The 16,270-nt window shown below is 44.2% G+C and overlaps 1 protein-coding gene across 1 annotated transcript; it reads left to right on the forward strand.

Annotated features, from left to right (window-relative positions):
• Positions 1–184: 184 nt before the first annotated feature.
• On the forward strand, positions 185–16,036 carry LOC308393051 (patatin-like phospholipase domain-containing protein 2; the record flags this gene model as incomplete). The annotated part of the gene is made up of 9 exons (XM_080876508.1): positions 185–371; positions 6,704–6,936; positions 13,398–13,463; positions 13,795–14,004; positions 14,071–14,131; positions 14,298–14,480; positions 14,610–14,751; positions 15,132–15,239; positions 15,537–16,036. 9 exons carry the CDS (start codon positions 185–187, stop codon positions 15,820–15,822), a joined length of 1,476 nt encoding a protein of 491 aa, XP_080732634.1. The 3' UTR covers positions 15,823–16,036.
• Between the last annotated feature and the right edge of the window lie 234 nt (positions 16,037–16,270).

The raw sequence follows: 16,270 nt of genomic DNA on the forward strand, positions 1-16,270 counted from the left end.
GTCTAGCCAATAGGAAAAATTCTCTTAATAATGCCAAATTGTGCAATAGCGGACTATCTTCTCACCTTTGGGTATCCTCAGGTGTGTTGTTGTAAATGTGGCAGCGGGCAATAACTGAGCTAAAAAAAAAAAAAAGAATTAGTTTCTGCCGTACATTTTCCTTCTCAGAACATTAATATCTCAAATGTTTGATTTGAAGAAAGAGTGGAGCATCTCCTTTGCAGGATGCGGGTTCATGGGGATTTACTATGTTGGTGCCACCAGTTGTATCCTTGAACGGTTCCCTCGGTTCATACAAGACGCCTCTAAAATCTATGGAGCCTCTGCAGGGGCTTTGACGGCTGCTGTTCTTACTTTGGGAATACCACTAGGTGAGATTTTAGCTTCTTCTATACCTTCACGACCTCCATTTATCTTCTATGTAGACAAAACATAGTATCTACTTTGATTATCTAATAGGCAGATATAACAATAGTGAAGAAAGAGGCAATGCCGCTATCAGCATAATATATATATATATAGTCTTTGCAAAACTGCAGTTAAGTCATAAATTACTTTTTTTTTATGATAAAATGTATTGCTGTTCCGATGGTGGAAAACTGAGCACAAACAAACATTTATGGGAAATTACAAAGTATTGCTAGAGCTAAATCAATTGTCTGAATCATAAAAAACAACCTTTGCTGTTTAGTTATAAAAACTAACTAAAAGATTTGTGTCCTATGTAAAAGAGCCACTGTGATGGAAAAACTGAGATATGCAGTGTACTTGTATGTGTCTGATATTATTAAAAAAGAGAAGAATTTATATGCAGATGTTGGCCCTTGAACAAAAATGACTCTGGCACCCCTAAGTTATTGTTTTAATTCTCACGTTTTTCCTCTCTCCCATCTTTGATTGTCTGCACTTTTTTTTTTTTTTGTCCCGTTTGGATCTTTAGCCATCAGAATTGTTGTCTTAAGGCCAAGAAAGATGCCAAGTGGATTTATTTTACCAAGTGGATCATCATGGCCTTGCCATATTGGTCCATTTGATTGACCTTTATTATAATTATGAATTTATTTTATTTTCAGTTGCTACAAACGGGACAGACATGACTGGGGGATAGGACAGGGAGAAAGAATGAAAGAAAGAGAGGGAGAGAAAGAAAACCAAAGGGGAGAAGAGACGGTGAGAAGGGGGGGAAGAAAGAAAAAACAAAACAAAAAAACCCCAAAACACCTGGGTCACCTGTATGGAGAAAAAAAACAGAAGAGAAAGCAAACAACAAAGAGCAACATAATAAAAAAAACAGCACCATCACAATAAACTAGCTAGCAGTAGATATCAGTAGATACTAAATAATAAACGATGCAGCACGCAAGATAGACAGCGCACAATGTGCTTTGAGGCAGCAGCCAAGAAAGCTGTAGTCCGCGTCTGTGAATACCCGTGTGTACACCTGTGTGCATACCTGTGTGGATCAGCATGCTTGCATTCCAAAGGTTTCTCCATGTAACGATCTGCTAGGGAGTGTGGGGAGCCACAGCCCCGTCCTCCAGGGCATGAAGCAGGTATGGAGGAGATCAAAACTCCAGACATCCAGAGGCCCCCAGAACACAAGAGACCAAGGAAGACCAACAGAGGGGCAGCCGCGCCACTGTTCCAGTAAGAGCTGAGGAGAGTCCCAGATGAGGGCTCACTCAGCAGCCGCGGAGCAGAAGCCAGGGGGAGTTGCAGTGACGCGCCCGTGAGCTCCGCCGGCAGCCAGCTGCGCCTGAGTGACCGAGCCCCAGGCCAAGAGGCCGGGGGCACCCCACCTCCGAAGTGGCCCGAGCGAGCCCCAGGCTCCAGACCCCGATAAGCGGCCGCCAAGGAGTGAGCCGGTGTGTACCTGGACGCCCACCCCCAGACACAAAGAACCACCAACGCACCGACACCTGAGGGAGTCCGCCACTGGCAGGGGAAGTGGTGGTGGGTGGAGATAGGCCTCCAAACCTTGGAGGGCCTGAGATGTCCCCAGAGAGGTGGCGCCTGATACCCAACCTGACATATAGACACAGACATACAGGCACACACAGATACAAACATCCATTCCCACCCTCATGCTCTCATATGCACTTACTCCACACTCAACCAACGTGGAGACAGACATAAAGAGACACTGTACACACGATCACACTCCCCAAGCGTACTCTACGAACCGGGTCTAGGTACCCTTGCCCCTGGAGGGGGGAACTGCACCCAGACCCAGGTGGTGTTACCCTTTTCCCTGCGGTGGGGAGAGGCAGACCACCCCGACTCCACAGCAGCAGGGAGGCCCCACACTCCAGACCGCAGTCGGACGGCCAACTCCTCCTCCTAGCCCCCCCGCTCCAGCAGGCTGCAGAGAATGGGGGTGAGAGAAGACTCCAAACCTCCCTCCACCCGCTCATTGTAGTGTTGATGCATGTGTGTTCTGAAGTGCATTTAAAACCCAGGAGGGCATGGAGCTACCTGCCAGAGAGCAGCAGGTAAGCGCATGGTCCCTCCTGCTAGCCCTCAATGTCTACGTGTATTCAAAATTGAGAGGTGGGCAACGACGCCAGGGGTGAGGTGTACACCCTGATGGTAATTTGGACTCCGTGTATCGTGCCCACCCCCAAGATCCTATATGTATGTGTAATGAGAGTGTGAGTAATGTGAATGTCTAAGTTGTGGGATAAAATTGAGGCAGAGGCAGCCAGAAGGGGACAGAGGGGGGGGGGGGGGGGGGGGGGGGTAGCCTCCTCTGCACCCTGGTGACATACCCCTACTCCAAGGCCCTGCATGTGTGGGTGGTTGTGGTGGAGCGGGAAGAGGGAGGCAGCTGGAGATGGGGAGGGAAGGAAGGGAGGGGCAGGTGACCCCTCCCTGGGGCCAGCTCCCCCGCTGACCCCAGTAGGCACTCCCATACTCCGCGACCCGCCAGGGAAAGGGGGCCCAGGCCCATCCAGACCGGGGCCCAGTGCAGGAGCGCCTCCCGGCCCCACAGAGCCCGGGACAGTCCACCCAACCCCACCACAGATAAAACTGCACCCACCCCACCATCCACTCATCTTCCAGACTACATGAGACAATAGACGCCCAGGCTGATTGTCTGCACTTTGCCAGAGATGGTTCTAGTCCCCTCTGGTGTTGCTGCATCTTATTTGATTTAAAGAAAAACACATACACAGGAAAAGTAAAGTACATTAGCCTAGTGAGCTTACTCAGTATCTCTGATTGGTGACAAGGGAAAGGAAAACAACTTTAGTACAGTGACTGAAGAATTGGCTCTCCGAGTCTCTGTAACAGTTATCGGCTATGATTTTTCTAATATCTTGTTCTGTATTTTTTTTTTTTTAATCTGGTGATGTTTTGAATCTGGTGAGTCTATTTGATATTGGATTCACATCATTAAGACTTGTCTAACCGTTCAGTGACCCCTAACACCCTCTGGATAGGGAATTGTCTAGCCAATAGGGTGAGGTCTTTTCCAAGCCTAGAAGACACTGATCCCAACAAGCTATAAATGTTTAATCACAGGATAAAGGTAACCATTCAGAAAAACTTTGCATTCATTTACAGCAACCCTTGTGTCTTAAGGACCAAGTGGACCCAAGGATCAAGGGTTCAGATTTTTCCTTTAGCTAGATGCAGAATCACTCATGTGTTACAGTCATAATAGGTCACTTTATCTCAAATCAGCCAATTCTTAAAATCTTTCCTGCTGGTACAAAGTTTCTTAACATCACAATGAACCAGGCTCTATAGTTTGAGACGGACATTAAAATGTGTGATAACTTGCTAGTTAAAATATGAAAAAAGTCCAGTGCTCCTGCAAAGTCCCATATTTGAGCACTCATTAATAAAAAAAAATTAAAAAGGAAATTAGTGACAGTTTTTGAATGAATGTAGCTGAATTTTACAATACTGCAAAATAAAGTATGAAGACTTCTTTTTTGCCCGAGACTCTTAGCCACAAGCATGAAAAAAAAAATCCCTTTTTATTCAGCTTTCATGCTGGATTGACCAAGTGTGACAAGGTGTACCACAAAAAGAAAAATATCAGAAGATAGTTTCATCTAATTCAAACAAAAATCTGGAGTTTTCAGATAGTACTTTAATTTATTTTATTTGCAAGATTTTAAGTTATCCACTTGTGGAATATTTACTGTTAAACCTTCCCTAATTTGTATAAAAATGTTATCATTTATAGTGTGGATGTAGAAAGAAAAAAAAGTAAACTAAAAAAAAAGCAAATTATACAATACAATACAACTTTATTTATAGAGCACATTTAAAAACCAACGGTATGCCGAAGTGCTTCACATAAAAGACAGAAAATAAGACAAAAATATTATAAAAATTAAATATTATTAAATATTATAGGACCATAACAAAGTACCAAGTATGCTAACAGGTCAGTGTCACTAATACACAGGAATACCATAAAATGCATATCAACTAAAACATGTTAAAATGACAAAGCCATTTAAAATATGTATAAAAGGTAAAATAGACGAAGTCCAGGGATTAGATACAGGCATTAACTAGCAGGAAAGGCAAGGTTAAATAAATAGGTTTTTAACCGTGATTTAAATGATTGGATAGAATCAGATGCGCGGATAGCAATAGGAAGGTTATTCCATAAATCTGGGGCAGCCAAGGCAATTGCACGGTCACCTCTAGACTTCAGACAAGATCTTGGCTTCACCAGGAGTAACTGAGTAGATGATCTCAGTGCTCGAGCGGGAATGTACGAACTAAGGAGCTCGATAAGGTAGCTCGGGGCTGCCTTGTTGACAATTTTAAAAATAAGCAGCAGTAGTTTAAATTGGATGCGGTATTTAATGGGTAGCCAGTGCAGGTCAGCTAGAACAGGGGTAATAGAGGTATACCTCCCAGTTCCGGTCAGAAGGCGTGCTGCCGCATTTTGAACAGCTTACAGTCTATGAAGAAGAGCAGAATGATCAAATCAAATTTAAAAGAGCTATCCAGCAACACGCCCAAATTGCTAACAGTGTCAGAGAGGGAGCTGGCAAGGGAACCAAAGGCATCACGAAATTGTCTGTGAAGGATATTGCTATCAAATACCATGATTTCAGTTTTCTTATCATTTAAGATAAGGGTTTCCTAAGAGCCACTCTTTGACCTCACACATGCACTCTTGAAAGCAGTGCAGAGACCAAGCAGGATCATCAGCAAGTTCAAAGTAGATCTGTCAGCATAACAATGATAAGCGATATTGTATTTCTCAAAGATTGCGCCTATAGGGAGCATATACAGTGAGAATAGAATAGGACCCAGCACAGATCCTTGAGGCACGGCACAGTAGACAGGTGTAGGGGAGGAAGAGCAGGTGCCCGGGTTGACCGAGAAGGACCTATTGAAGAGGTATGATTTAAACCAATCAAGGGCAACACCTCTAATGCCTACAGTATGCTCAAGCCTCGCTAACAAGATGCTGTGATCCACCATGTCAGAAGCCGAGGATAAATCCAATAGAACTACCGCAGAGCATCCAGTATCAGCAATTAGAAGAAGATCATTTAGGACTCTAAGCAAAGCTGTTTCAGTGCTGTGACGTGGTTTAAAGGCAGGCTGGAATTTATCAATAATATCATTCGCATCCAAATACGACTGGAGTTGTGAAAGAACTATCCTCTCGAGAATTTTAGACAGGAACAGGAGCTTAGAGATCGGTCTGTAATTCGCATAATCATTATGATCAAGGTTTCTTTTTTTTAAGACTGCGGCTGGACTACAGCATGTTTAAGAGCTGACGGGACACAGCCAGAGAGTAAAGAAGAATTCATTAAAGATAAAATACTGGATCCAATTACGTCGAAGCAGTCCTTGACTATGCGAGATGGGAGGATATCATATATAGGATTAGTATTCTTCAGTTGCTCAACTAATCACTTGAGAGCAAGGAGTGACACGGGCTCAAACTGATGGAAGGTTGATGAACAACCAGGAGTAGAAACAGGGCTCGACACTAAAGGAAGCGAGGACTTAAGAGAAGAAACTTTATCTAAGAAGTGAATGAAAAATAGTTCACAAAGAGCCGGAGAGCACACCAGCGGCATATCAGGACGGGGATTGACCACAGAATTACAAATTTTAAATAGCGTTCAAATGTTGTGACCATGAGCCAGGATAATTTTTGATAAGAAAGCCACTTTAGCCATTTTAGCAGCAGTTTGAAATTTCGAGCGGCTGGCACGTAGGATTTCATAGGATACCTGGCGTTTATCTTTTTTCCACCTCCTCTCATCACGGCGGCAGACGTTTAACCAGTATTGGGAAAAGGTTCTAGGGTGCTTCAATTTACTAGGTGCAACAGCGTCAAGGATAGAGGAGCATATGGATACCCGTCACCCAGGTTCCAATATGGATCTGGGCGATGTGAGTAAGAGAATCTGAGATTTAAAAGTGTTTGTCTGTCGTAGGTTATTAGTGCACAACCATCTGCTGAGCATAAAACCAAAAAAATAAGGAGTACTATGCCAAGGTCCAGTAAAAGGGGTAGGGAAGGTAAAAAGCAGAGGCACAGACGTGGACGAGGACAGCTTGCCATACACATCGGCGCCATCTTTGAAAAAGAAGTCCTGAGAGATTAATTAAACAAAAAACACTTTTTTTTCCTTTTTTTTTTTTTTTTTTTACAACAAATAACCATTCCAGTGCATGTGATATTGAGTTACTTTTCTTTATGCAGAGAAGTGCTGTGCCGACTTGATGTCAATAGCCAAAGAGGCTAGGAAGCACAAACTGGGACCCTTGCATCCATCTTTCAAACTGCTTCAGAGAGTGCAGGACACTCTGCTGAAGCATCTACCAGAAGATGCCCTTGTTCGAGCCTCTGGGAAGCTCAGCGTGTCCCTGACCAGAGTGTCTGATGTGAAGAACGTACTAGTGTCAGAGTTTGACAGCAGAGAAGAGCTCATTCAGGTATATTTTACAGCTTGGAGCCATTTTCATCCAGCAAAACTCTTCAAGGTTCAAGATTCAGAATTCCCAACTTTATAAGTATACAAAAAAAAAAGGATCAGATATGACTATTGACCTGAAAAATTTGCATTTCCTGCGAAAATGCAGTGTGGATGCCTTAACGCTGAAGATGTAATTTGAAAAAAGCTGAAAAAATTTAAAGTCGAAAAAAATGCTGCCCTGAGTAGGATTCAAACCTGGCCATACTGGTCTAAGGGCAGCGACTCACCTCACTGCGCCAAACTCATTCTCACAAAGAAGAGGTGGAGAGACTGACAATTCTGGTGAAATTAGCAGAAGCTGCTTAGAATTGTGCTGATAAGAGGTGAAAAGGCTAAAAAAAATTCAGAAGAGGTGAATAAGCAGAATTTGGGCAGAAAAGAGGTGAATCAGAAGAATTTCTGCTGAAAAGAGGTAAAGAAGCAAAAAGATGAGCTGAAAAGAGATGAATCAGCAGAATTTCTGCTCAAAAGAGTTTTTTCTGAAAACAGCAGAAAAAACTGAAAATTCTGCTGAAAAGAGTTCAATCAGCAGAATTTCTGCTCAAAAGAGTTTTTTCTGAAAACAGCTGAGATTTGTGCTGATAAGAGGTGAAAAGGCTGAAAACTTTGCAGAAAAGAGATGAATCAGCAGAATTTCTGCTCAAAAGACTTCAATCAGCAGAATTTCTGCTGAAAAGAGTTCAATCAGCAGAATTTCTGCTGAAAAGAGCTTTTCGCTGAAAACAGCTGAAAAAGCTAGTATTTGTGCTGAAAAGTGGTGAAAAAACTTAAAATTCTAATGAAAAGGGGTGAAAAAGCTGAAATTTGTGTCGAAGAGAGTTTAAAAAAAGTTTAACTGTTAACTGAAAGAAATGTTGCCATAAGCGGGATTTGAACCCCGGTCTCCCAGTCTGAGAACGGATGCTCAACTCACTGAGCTACAACTCAATAGCATCCACACAATTATACAGCTATCACTGTTTTCCTCATTGCTAAAATGGATTTAAAGGCACAGTGTGTAAAATCTCAACACTAGATGTCAGTAGATAGCAGTCACTCGAACTCTGTTTTATTACTCCTTTCCTGAATTTCTGTTTTTTATTTACACTGCAGGAAGCTATAAAACTTTGTTACAGAAGTCAGGTCAGGTTGCTGCTGTTAGCTGCTGTTAATGAAACTTTCTTTAAAGTGGATCTAACATACACTGAACAAAAATATAAACGCAACACTTTTGTTTTTGCTCCCATTCCCCATGGGATGGACGTAGAGACCTAAAATTCATTCCAGATACACAATATAACCATCCCTCCCAAACAGTGGTCACAAATCAGTCCAAATGTGTGGTAGTGGGCACATCTGCCATATTGAGATAATCCATCCCACCTCACAGGTGTGCCACATCAGGATGCTGATCTGACATCATGAGTAGTGCACAGGTGTACCTCAGACTGCCCACAACAAAAGGCCACCCTGGAATGTGCAGTTTTGTCTCACAGCAAAATGCCACAGATGCCACAAGCAATGAGGGAGCGTGCAATTGGCATGCTGACAGCAGGAATGTCAACCAGATCTGTCGCCCGTGCATTGAATGTTCATTTCTCAACCATAAGCCGTCTCCACAGGCGTTTCAGAGAATATGGCAGCACATCCAACCGGCCTCACAACCGCAGACCTCGTGTAACCACACCAGCCCAGGACCTCCACATCCAGCAGGTTCACCTCCAAGATCGTCTGAGACCAGCCACCCAGACAGCTGCTGGAACAATTGGTTTGCACAACCAAACAATTTCTGCACAAACTGTCAGAAACCGTCTCAGGGACGCTCAACTGCATGCCCGTCGTCCTCATCGGGGTCTTGACCTGACTCCAGCTCGTCACCGTAACAGACTTGTGTGGGCAAATGCTCACATTCGATGGCGTCTGGCATGTTGGAGAGGTGTGCGCTTCACGGATGAATCATGGTTCACATTGTTCAGGGCAGATGGCAGCTGAGAATGTCCCAGTTCTTGCATGGCCAGCATACTCACCGGACATGTCACCCATTGAGCATGTTCGGGATGTGCTTGACCGGCGTATACGACAGCGTGTACCAGTTCCCACGAATATCCAACAACCTCGCACAGCCATTGAAGTGGAGTGGACCAACATTCCACAGGCCACAATTGACAATCTGATAGACTCCATGCGACGATGTGTTGCACTGCATGAGGCAAATGGTGGTCACACCAGATACTGACCGGTTCTGGGTCCCCAGACCCCCAATAGCGCAAAAAACTGCACATTCCAGGGTGGCCTTTTGTTGTGGGCAGTCTGAGGTACACCTGTGCACTACTCATGATGTCAGATCAGTATCCTGATGTGGCACACCTGTGAGGTGGGATGGATTACCTCAATATAGCAGATGTGCCCACTACCACACATTTGGACTGATTTGTGACCACTGTTTGGGAGGGATGGTTATATTGTGTATCTGGAATGAATTTTAGGTCTCTACGTCCATCCCATGGGGAATGGGAGCAAAAACAAAAGTGTTGCGTTTATATTTTTGTTGAGTGTAGTTGGACTTGAACAATGAATAAACTCTCATATGATGTGAGAACGTAATCAAACTGTTTATTAGACGGAAAGTGTGATTTTTAGGATACTCAAACCTCACGTTAGTTGGCATAATGTCAGCTTACAACCAGCTATTGTTGTTGTTTGGCCAACTCATTGTCAGCTGTGCACAGACAGGAGGGTCACATATTTAATCTTCTGACAATAAGTAACTGCAACTAGGAATAAACAAGCATGTTTAAACATGTTTTCATGTGATAGAAACTTGACTTCAGTTCAGGAGATGAGGCCTGAGGTGAGAAGAAAGAGGCTGAGGTAGAAATGAGGGAGGAGAGAGCAGTGGAGGAGGAGAAAGACATGATGGCAATATACATACTCATAAGGTATATATGTGCTTGATCTCTAGCTGCATCTATTAGGTGGATCAGTGACGTCTGTCTCAGCCACTGTATTCAAGATGGGAGAGCAACATGGCTCTTATTTATTTTTAAAGGATTTTCAGAATCAGAATCAGAATCAGAAAGGGTTTTATTGCCAAATGTTGAGCAGGTTTACAACATTAGGAAATTGCTGCGGTGCTTCAGTGCAAACATGCTGTCATAAATTGCGCTTAAATAGACATGAAAAAATAAAAGTAAGAATAAGAATTAAAAGTGCTACGTAGAAAGATATATGCATGAGATATACATGAGATATATACATGAGAATAAGAATTAAAAGTGCTACGTAGAAAGATATATACATGAGTGCAGGTGGTGATCAGTGCCAAAACATGGAATCATGCAGTGAACACAGCGTAGGGTCATGAGCTAGTGGTGGGAACAGTCATACGGTTATTGTTCATGTGACCAACAGCAGAGGGGAAGAAACTGTTCTTATGGCGAGAGGTTCTGGTGCGAATGGACCGGAGCCTCCTGCCTGAGGGTAGCAGGTCAAACAGACTGTGTCCAGGGTGAGAAGGGTCAGCTGAGATCCGAGCTGCACGCCGCGGTGTCCTGGAGGTGTACAGGTCCTGCAGAGATGGGAGTCTGCAGCCAATCACCTTCTCAGCAGAGCGCACAACACGCTGCAGTCTATGTTTGTCCCTGATAGTGGCTCCAGCGTACCACACGGTGATGGAGGAGGTGAGGATGGACTCGATGATTGCAGTGTAGAATTGCATCATCGTCCGTGTTGGCAGGTTGAATTTCTTCAGCTGCCTCAGGAAGTACATCCTCTGCTGGGCTTTCTTGATGACGGAGGTGATGGTGGGCTCCCACTTCAGGTCCTGAGTGATGGTGGTACCCAGGAAGCGGAATGAGTCCACAGAGATGATGGGGGTGTCAGTCAGGATGATGGGGGGGAGTGGGGCTGTGTGCTTCCTGAAGTCCACAATAATCTCCACTGTCTTCTGGGCATTCAGCACCAGGTTGTTGTGGCTGCACCAGGACACCAGACGTTCAACCTCCCTCCTGTAGGCAGACTCATCCCCGTCCGAGATGAGTCCAATAACGGTGGTGTCATCTGCAAACTTGATTAGCTTGACAGACTGGTGGGTGGAGGTGCAGCAGTTGGTGTACAGGGAGAAGAGCAGAGGAGAAAGAACACAGCCCTGAGGGGAGCCGGTGCTGATGGTCCGAGAGTCAGAGACATTCTTTCCCAGCCTCACATGCTGCTTCCTGTCCGTCAGGAAGTCAGTGATCCACCGGCAGATGGGATCAGGCACATTCATCTGGGAAAGCTTGCCTCGGAGATGGTCTGGAAGGATGGTGTTGAAGGCAGAGCTGAAGTCCACAAACAGGATCCTGGCGTAGGTTCCTGTGTAGGGCCATGTTGATGGCGTCATCTACAGACCTGTTGGCTCTGTATGCAAACTGCAGGGGGTCCAGGAGGGGGGCCGTGAGGGTCTTGAGATGCGAGAGAACTAGGCGCTCAAATGACTTCATGACCACAGATGTCAGAGCCACGGGTCTGTAGTCATTTAGTCCAGTGATCCTAGGTTTCTTGGGGACAGGGATTATGGTAGAGGACTTGAAGCAGGCAGGCACATGACATGCCTGCAGTGAGGAGTTGAAAATGCCAGAAAACACTGGGGCCAGCTCGTTTGCACAGTGTCTGAGGGTGGCAGGAGACACACCGTCTGGGCCGGGAGCTTTTCGAGCATTCAGACTCTTGAACTGCTTCCTCACATCTGCTTCATGAATATGAAGAGTTGTGGTGGGAGGAGGTGGTGTGAAATCCTCTTTTGTGTGGGGTGAGGAGGGGGGTGTTGTAGGTGAACAGTTTGAAGGTGGTGATGGCTCTATGGAGGGGGGAGAGGTGGGGGAATGAGTGTCCAAAGTGTCTCTATTGTTGGGGCCGTTGGAGGTGTGAAGGCTGCCTGATGGCTCGTCAAAACGGCAGTAAAAGTCGTTGAGGGTGTTGGCCAAGAGCAAGTCATCAGTGGAGTGGGGGGTTTTAGGCTTGTAGTTTGTGATATTCCTAAAACCTTTCCACACAGAGGCCGAGTCATTCTCTGAGATCTGCTGCTGCATCTTCTCAGAGTGCTGATGTTTTGCAATGTCCACTTCTTTAGTGAACCTGTACTTGGCCTCTCTGTAGCAGTCCCTGTCTCCGCTTCTGAACGCCTTTCTCTTTTCCAGCCACAGCTTTTTGAGTTTAGGAGTAAACCAGGGTTTGTCATTGTTATAACTCACCCTGGTGCGTGATGGCACAATGCTGTCCTCACAGAAGTGGATATAGGAGGTGACAGTGTCCGTAAACTTATCCAAGCTGTTAGAAGCAGCCTTCATTGTGTCCCAGTCTGTAGACTCCAAACACGTGCGAAGCTCCTCCACAGCCTCGTTGCTCCACAGTTTTTTTGTCCTCACGACAGGTTTGGAGAGCTTCAGCCTCTGTCTGTACGCGGGGATTAGGTGGATCATGACGTGGTCAGAAATCCGAGTGAAGCGCGGGGCACCGCGCGATAGGCCCCGCTGATCGTGCTGTAACAGTGGTCTAATGTCCTCTCCTCTCTGGTCGGGCATTTAATATACTGCTTATATTTCGGAAGCTCATGGCTCAGATTGGCTTTGTTAAAGTCCCCAAGAGCAATGATGAGAGAGTCCGGGAATGTCCGCTCCATGTGGAGTATCTGCTCCGCGAGTGCGCACTGAGCTGCCTGCGCATCCGCGTCTGGCGGGATGTAAACAGCGGCCAGGATGAATGAAGCAAACTCCCGCGGAGAATAAAACGGTTTGCAGTGAATAAAAAGGTATTCCAGAGAGGAAGAGCAGTGCTGAGCAATCACTGTTACATCTGTGCACCAGCCACTATTAATGTAGAAGCAGACACCTCCACCTTTGGTTTTACCGGAGAGAGCGGCCTGCCGGTCCGCGCGCAGCAGATGAAAGCCCTCCAGCTTGAGCGCGCAGTCCGGGATGTCCTCACTGAGCCACGACTCCGTAAAACATAAGACACAGGAGGAGGCAAAGTCTCTGTTCATGCTTCTCATCAGGGCCAGTTCGTCTATCTTATTCCCGAGTGAGCGTACGTTGGAAAGGAAGATCTCAGGAAGAGCAGTTCGCAGTCCGCGTCTCCTCAAACGCACGAGTGCGCCAGCTCGCTTCCCTCTCTTTCGGCGTCTCTTTAAAGGATAAATTCAAGTTCAAGAACGGATCAATTTGCTGGAAGATGTATTTACACAATAATTAATTTCTGTTTATGAGTACATTTTCTTCTGTTAAATAACTTAAACAAAGTACCTACTGTACCGTTAAAGGCTGACCAGAAAGACAAGAGACAAGACAGGACAAGTAGAAGAGAATTTTTGAGAAACTAGGTAGAGGAATAATTCTGTTGTCCTCTCTGGCATGGATGAGTTTGTGTTTCTACATCCAATGTGACATAATATCTGACCTTTCCTAGGCCCTCATATGCAGCTGCTTCGTCCCGTTTTACTGTGGTGTCATTCCACCCAGATACCGTGGAGTGGTAAGTATATTAGAAAGGTTGAAATGACAACCCAGTTGACATTACAGCACATAAACAGAGTTACACTTAGTTGTGTAACAGTATTCTGGTTTCTATCTGTGCAGCTGGCAGCATATGGAGACATCTCAAAACTCTGCTTGTGTCTTATCCTGATTCGTGAAACCAAGTTGAATTAAAGTTCTGGATGACAGATATGCTAAAAGTGATTGAGCCTTCATCAGAAACTGTGTACAGTTTTTTCAGTGTTAAATAATCTGAATATCTGGTTCTATGTGGTTGTGACATGGACCAAGATTATACCTAATGACAAACAGCTTACTTTTCCATTCAGCACTATGTGGACGGTGCCATCACTGACAACCTGCCCGGTTGTCAACTGAAACAGACAATCACGTTCTCGCCATATGCTGGGAAGAGTGATATCTGCCCCCGGGCAAGCACACTAAACCTCCCTGAGGTACGCTTCAACAATGTCAGCATCCAGGTCAACTCAGAGAACCTCTACAGAGTGACCAGCACCTTCTTCCCTCCAGAGCCTGAGGTGTGTTACAGATTTGTGTAGATTTCTATTATTTTCATCAGTTTTCATCAGTTTGAATTTTTACAGGCAATGGCTGAAATTTGCAACAATGGCTACAGGGATGCTTTTCGTTTCCTACAAGAAAACAGTAAGGACGTTGATAATGGCGGCTAAATATTCATGAGAATAAACTGGCTCCAAAAGATTCAACTCAAAATAAAACAAAAGATACAAAATAGACCATTCCATAGAAGCGTTTGTCAGATTTGTTTTTCTTTACTCCTTATCACATTGGACTTCTTTGCTTATCACAGATCTGATCAGCAGTGAGTGTCCCATAAGAAATCTGGCGATCGATTCATTTAAAAATGTCTGCTGTGAAGTGGTGAAGGAGTCCAGCGTGAAGGCACAGCAGGATGGATTGAACACACTTCGGGAAGATCACTGGTGGTTGGATCCACACCTCGTAGAAAATCTCCCGATTGAAATTCAAAGGGGTAAGGACAGTTCGCCTGTGATGAGATCAGCAGGGAAAATACAGCAGACAAATAATATACCATTGAGCCAGTGCAATCATTTTTTTAATGCAGTCAAAGTAAATATGTTTTTTATTGTATTTGTGTCAGTGCTATGCGTGGCCTGCAGAGAGACACGTACTGCTGATGGTCTGTTCTCCTACATGACTGGGTACCTGCCAAAGAAAGTGACTTCTTACATACAGATCCCCTATTTTCTGCCTGTTGAGTTGGTCAGCTCTCTATCCCAGAGGTACTTACTTACTATTCTTTATGTTGGATCCACAACATTCAAATGAATTATGCTTACACTGAGCCCTTTTCTTCCCTGTGATCTTAAAATCAAAAACTGTTCTTTTGTTGTTGATGCCAAAAATGTATTTTTCATTCTCAACTACTAAACTAGGCAAACATTATTTAGTTTTTACTGTCAGTTATTTTTGGCAGAAGTAAAAATTTAAAAGGGATTTTCATTCTGGACCAATATTTCAGTCTAACCTTTAATGTAGGATTTTATACAGATTATTTCCCCTTTAGTGATAATGCCGATTTTACTTCAAAGTGCCAAGTGCTTTGACCTTTCACAGCCATTATGGATTAATGTGTTTCTCTCTCTTTGATTGCTTCTTTCAGATTAGTTTACTGGATTCCAGATCTACAGAGGGACATGAGCTGGCTCTATAGCATGGTTGGAGACATATACAAACAAGCATTGAAGGACAACAAGGAGGAGAGTGATAGGTAGGCAGTGAAAGGAAGATATGCTGTGCATTCTTCCACTCTTGATAAAAGGATGTAATGTGATTTCACTGGTGCAGACATGATATCATATGTCAAAGTACAAATGTGATAAATGTAGTCCTTAGTTTTATAGATGTCCTGAACCAAAGATTTGGATAACATGATTAAAATCTAGATAAGATAATTGTTGAAAAATCTGTCGTTAGATTTATTTCTTGGAACAATGGCCATGAGATGTTCTGACAGTGGATTCAGAAGATTTTCCACACATATTAATTTCAATGTTTGTTTTTCCAGTGAACCACCTCTGCGCAGATCTAAAAGCCTGACGTTAGGCCTGAACCTGTGCAGTGAAGGAGAAGGAGATATAAACAATTCCTCAGTGACCCCAGAAGCCACTTCTGCCTCTAGCCGTACCTTTACGTGCAACACACACAGTACATTGGCTCACATGCTTCTGATACCACCCACTGGCAGCGGCACGTCTGGGTTTAATGAAACCACCCTAAAACCAAGTGCAGGTAGAGGCTGGGGTTTGGGCAGAGTTACGGGATGGCTGGGAAATTCAACCAAACAAACTTGAAATCTCAAGGAAAAAAAAAAACCATAACAAGCAAAAACAACTGTGATTGTGTGTAGCCCAGTCTGAGAAACTGCAAGACATATTATCTTTATGCCAGCAGCTGGCAACATCAGCTAAACAAAGAAAACAAATAAATAAACAAATAATGAATTACAATAATCTTTTTTGCCACTGTAATAGGATATAATGAAAAAGAAAATCATTTATCTGTGTCATCATGCCTCAATGCCCTGTTTACAAGCTTAGATAAATCATCTCTTTCTTGCCTACAAACTATGCAAAATGGCATGGCCGGATTACCATGTTCTAGTAAGCAAGCTCACATTGCTCATTTTTTAAATTTAAAAGTATTGTATTTACGCTAAATAGAGAGGCTGTAGTCTATTTACCCCATCTTCTCCTTAAACACACTGCTATTGGCTCAGTCAGTTGTTCCTCACACATCACT

The sequence above is a fragment of the Rhamphochromis sp. 'chilingali' genome (assembly GCF_963969265.1).
Source record: "Rhamphochromis sp. 'chilingali' genome assembly, chromosome: 2".
NCBI lineage: Eukaryota > Metazoa > Chordata > Actinopteri > Cichliformes > Cichlidae > Rhamphochromis > Rhamphochromis sp. 'chilingali'.